Source organism: Clupea harengus, chromosome 11 (assembly GCF_900700415.2).
Source record: "Clupea harengus chromosome 11, Ch_v2.0.2, whole genome shotgun sequence".
In the NCBI taxonomy this organism is placed as follows: Eukaryota; Metazoa; Chordata; class Actinopteri; order Clupeiformes; family Clupeidae; genus Clupea; species Clupea harengus.
In genome coordinates this window covers 25,851,929-25,857,283 of record NC_045162.1, presented here as the reverse complement: position 1 = coordinate 25,857,283, position 5,355 = coordinate 25,851,929, and the positions used below count along the sequence as shown (strand labels likewise).

Below are 5,355 nucleotides of genomic sequence, written 5' to 3'. Positions count from 1 at the left end.
TTCCACGTTTTTGAAGATAATTGTATTGTTATAAGGTCTTCAAATAATATTTCAGCACAGAGGGTAACAGTAACAGAGACAAAAATGAATTGTCACCAAACACAAAAAAGTACAAAATAGAATCAATAAATAAATCAAATATATACCATATAATAAATGTATAGTTATGTGTGGCTATGTTTTTGCTTGTTTTTCATCTTTTTTATCTTATCGGTAGCTGGGTATTCTCTAACACATTTAGAACCTTGAAGGAGTCAATACTGAAAATACAGTAATAGGTTTTTATTATTAGATAAACTCACCCACTATGTACAGGCGTTTGTGGCCATGCTACTCGAACAACTAAATTTCTTTATCCACAATATACAGTTTTAAAGCATAAAGCGGTTTTGACGTAAACATTTTGTGCTGAGAATAAAATACTTTGCAACTATGCATGGTACATTAGTCAGCATTACTCTCAAAAATGTACATAATCAACCGAGAAAAGGCATTTATCTAACACTCGCCACCTCCATCAGGAGGTGTGTATTTATGTATTGACATAAATACACACAAGTCTCTGTTTTTTTATTGTTTCAGGTCGCTCATTCGATGCTTTCAACAGTTCTGAAATATTTCTCGTTCACTGTCGAAGATCATCATCCTCGCGCTTTCCCTCTCCTCCTCTCTCTTCCTCTTCTCTCTCTCTCTCTTTCGCTCTCTCTTTCTCTTTCTGTCTGCATCGTTTGCCTTTGCTTCCTTCGTCCATGTCCCGCCCGACCAATTGCGTTTCATGTCCATCCAGTCCTCCTGCTCTCTTTTTTATATATATATTGTTAGAACATCTTTTCTTTTTGTTTTCTTTAAAATAACCTCAGTCTTTTTTCCTCCTCTTGTTCACCTCAGACACCACCGATGAGACGTGAGCAGAACGGGAAGGGCTGCTGCGGAGTTCTGTGATGTCACAGTGGGAGTCAAAGGTCAAGGGGGCGTGTCACTGGCACATGGAGAAGCAGCAGGAGGTACAGAGAGAGGAAGAGAGAGAGAGAGATACAGACAGAGAGAGCGAGAGAGAGAGAGGGAGACAGCGTGTGTGGAGTAACTATGTGTAGGTATATGCGTGTGAGTGTGTGTGTATGTGTGTGTGTGTGTGTGTGTGTGTGTGTGTGCGAGAAGGAAACTTGAGTGTGAATGAGAGTGGGGTTGTGTGCGGTGGGGTGTTTGTAAATGTGTGTTTGTGGAGCAGCAGATAGCAGCTTTGAGTCGTTTTTTTTTGTTGTTGTTGTTGTTGTTTTTTTTTGTGGGGTGGTTGGCTGGTTTCAGTCCTCATGGGCTGGCACGCAGTGAAGCCAGGTGGTCGCTGTGCTGGTTCTGTGCCCGGAAGCGAAGTCTCTGCTTGTTGGACTTCTTCTTTGGTTCTTTGCTTCGATGCTTCCCTGAACCTGCATATGAGCGAGAGAGAGAGAGAGAGAGAGAGAGAGAGAGAGAGAGAGAGAACAACATGTAACTTTTGAAATAGCCTATTAATGCTGAATTATTCAGTGTTGGCATTCACTACATCATATTAACCTTGGCAGGTTCCCCTGCCAAAATGAACCCTTTTTCACCCTCATCTCTAGCATGAATTTACTGCAAAACACACACACACACACATACACACACTTTCAATCAGGGAGAACACTGTTGGGGGAAAGGAAATTGCATAACAGTCTTTCCAGGCTGAGGCTGTCCTTCCATACTGAGGTTAATATAGCCCAGGTGTAACCGTGCTGTGTAGAGCACGCTGGGAAAGCATGGGGTACCAAGTCCAGGTTGGCAGCAAACTGGGGCACGCAGTACAGAGAAACACTTAAACTCTTAAAAGTCGTCAAAGTCAAAGAATCAGAACGATTCAGAAAGAAAGATGTGTGTGTGTGTGTGTGTGTGTGTGTGTGTGTGTGTGTGTGTGTGTGCGCGCGCTTGTTTGTTGGCACGGATGCGTGCACAAGTTGCGTGTTTGGTCTATCACCTTAATTGCATGCAAACCTGTGGGGCGAAAACTAGTTAGGCTTGGATGAGGAGATGCTATCTGGACCCTGAGCTGGCACACCAAGAAACAAGGCCGTGCTGTGATTACCAGAGAAGGTTTGCGTGGGGAAAATGCTGGAGGGGGGGAAAAATGAGCGGCCGAAAACGATCTCCCCACATTAAGCCTTTGTGGGGCCTGGCTCAAAGTCTTATTATTGCACTTGTTCAGGTCATTTAGCATGGGAAAGTGAGGTGGGCTTTTTTCATAATGTGTGGAGACTTTATCTCAAATTGGCCCTCCTCGCGCCGTTGGCGTGCTCAGCAGCTTAAGTGCTGCTCTCAGCACCACACTGTAAATTCCTCTTAAAAAATGATTTTCTCAAATGGAAACAATCATGAAAAATAAGGCTCGTAGATGTGTGTTTTTTTTCGGTCTTTCTTTGCACTTTAAGGTAGCAGGGGAAAAAAATTAACAATTTTACATGGCCGTTCCAAGCACAATTTCCTGCAATTAGTCCAATCGCTGCTATTTCTGGACCTGGAAAAAAAAAATCGTATAGTCCAAACAATTTGACACGCCACTACGGAGTTGCAAAAAAAACTTTTTTGTTGCGTTCGCACATTGGCTTGGTTTTGCTGGGGGAATCTGTGCCTGGTCCAAGTCTCGGTGTACTCCAGGCTCAATTAGTCACCTCCCACTCCGACAGCTTCTCATTGCTTGGGAGGGCAATTTCCACCGACGGAAGGAAAGTCGCTGAACTTTTTCGGTAAATGTCACTTTAGATTTCGCCACCAAGCCCCCGTGAGGTTATGATTGCATGAACGCAGCGGCCGTATATGCATACATCTGGACCGTGTGCCTTCCCTTCCAGAATTACCATTGAAAAGGGGCTCATGTTCATTCGAAACAGTGTTGCTATGCGCTTCATAAACAAGGCCTTCAATGCAATCAACTCAAGTTGAATTACACTTGATGACTATAAAGCTCAGAGCTCCGCATTAAAAAAGCCAGCCATACCTCATACCAGGCAAAAGTCCCATATGCTTCCTTCCCTTCAACCCATTATACCAATATCCTGTTTTATTACAAAAGACTTCTATTCATGGTAACAATTTGGCAGTGTGAACAAATATGTTCTGGCTAACTAAAGCTACAGCATTTAAACCAAATTGTTAACGAAACCTAATAGAAAGTGTTTCATTAGAAAGGATAGGCGTAATGCTACATCACATTTTTAATGGGCAAATAGCTTAAATGGTCATTGACAATGAAGCAGCAAAGAATTTCATAATATGGCTCAGTTTGTTTACTGATCTCAAAGATACACACCACGCTAAAACTGTGTTCATCTGATAAAACACTGAGTAAATAATGTTTATAAAACACAGACCCTCTCCCCAAATGAATCGCAGGTGATAATGCCATGGCCAACATAGCTTGCGCACGTGAACAAGCAGATTATATTTGACCTAAGTACTTGAAGAGACTGACAGCTAGAGGGCAACCAAAACCAAGTCAAAGCAGTTTTCTGAGCTGCCTGAACAAAGCTTCAGAAGTCAAAGCAATAGCCTGGCGTGCACAACCCACTGCCATTAAATGCGCAGGGCATAGGTTGAATAAGTTTGGCTCTCTTATCACGCTGGACTACTTGCAGTGCAGATGAATGAGGCATAAACCTGATTGTTTTTCAAAGTTAAAGCCCACTATATCATCTTAAAGCATGCACAGATAGGACGATCCCAGATAACACAGAGCACACAGCACAGAGCTGCAAACGAGGACATCAATTATTCTCTGTCTTTTGTTTGTTGTTGGGAGGAGTTTGAATTACAGCATGCTGGCAAAATGGCAGAGGAACTTTTATCTCAAGGAATGTATTATTTTCCTCATCTTTTTTCATCAGCTTTGCCATTACTGTAATTCACTGTGATTTCACTGTGATGGCTTTCCCTCTGAAGTTAGACTTTAGGCAGATGTGTTTTTTTTTTTTTTTTTAAATGTTGAAATCATTTTTAGAGTAAAACAAACAAACAAAAGAGAGAAACAACATATCAGCTAATTAGAAACAGAGAAAGTGTGTTTGTGTGTTTGTGTGCGTGTGTTTGCGTGTGTGGAGGTCTCGTCTGGGCTTTATGTGTTGTAGTACATGTTTAAAAAACACCAATGTCACAGTCACCACAATATGGCATGTTTGTAAGCAAATGTGCAGGCAAGCTTTGGCCAGAAGACAGACTGCTTTTCTTCACATGGCCACAGGGTGAAACGTGTCTAAATGTTCACTTGGCAAGAGGCACTGTGTTAGTACAGGAGGGTGTGTCCACTGGTAATGTGTGTAAGCATATGTGTGTGTTAGTTTGCATCTGGTTATCCAACACTAGTGTGTCTGTATCCTATTTGTGTTGATACATACAGCACTTGGCATGAAGGCAGTATCTCTGTGTGAGTGTGTCTGAATGAAAGAACATAAAACACACTGTCTGGGTGTGGGTACTACTGTCTCGCTCTGTTACTGTATGGCCTTGTTCACACCTGGCGTTGACATGCATCCTAGGTGATCCGATCACAAGTAGTCAGCTCGAGCTACGTCAGTTCGCACCCGGCATTAGAATGTGTCCCCACACGCATCTCGAGTGACCATTTGTGATCGGATCTCACTCCCCCGATCTATACGCAAACAAACACGTACATCAGTTCCATTTGCAAAGACCAAAACGCGTCGTCATTTTTAACCGGTGGGAGGCAGTAATGTATTTCCTGTGCCTAGTCTGCTGGAAATGAAAAGAAAGAAATCGAAGCAATACAGACCGGGTCTATTCCTTGGTGTGTTCCAGGTAAACCAAATTGCCTAATGTTTGACGCACACTTTGGCGTAATATATCTCTATGGGCTTTTCGAAAGTGAAAAAGTAACAATGTTCTTTTTTTTTCATATGACCCCGTTGACACGCACATTAACGTTCTTAATTCATCTTTTGCATCACTTCAGAAGGCGGCCCTTCAGTGGGGCCCAGGACACATTCGCGTACACACTGCTTAAAGAATGTGGCCACAAGCAGCCCAGACCACCTCCGAATGTGGTCTGCGCGATCAGATCTCAATGTGCCCCCGATGCGTCTTGGGTGCATTCACACCTGTACTTAGAGCTGTCCACTTATGATGGAATCACAGATGTAAATGCCAGGTGTGAAGGGGGCCGGTCTTCATCATTTGACCCATTCCTCTGCCACACACAATCTTATCAGCTGCCAAAGCACCTGGCAGAGGAAGATTAAACCTCCCCGCTTGCACTGGGGCGGGAGCTCTTCCCTGACCTCCCTTGACCGTGCATTCCACCACACTTTCATTGTGATCCATCACTTTCTCTTT

At 43.2% G+C, this 5,355-nt stretch overlaps 1 protein-coding gene across 1 annotated transcript in view; it reads right to left on the bottom strand.

Moving 5' to 3' along the window:
- Window positions 1–1,169: 1,169 nt before the first annotated feature.
- Window positions 1,170–5,355, bottom strand: part of rspo2 (R-spondin 2) — a 57,893-nt gene continuing 53,707 nt past the window's right edge. The window contains exon 6 of the mRNA XM_031576659.2: window positions 1,170–1,424. Within this exon, the coding sequence (XP_031432519.1) occupies window positions 1,309–1,424 (116 nt within the window). The 3' untranslated portion in view covers window positions 1,170–1,308. The remainder of the gene's footprint in view (window positions 1,425–5,355) is intronic.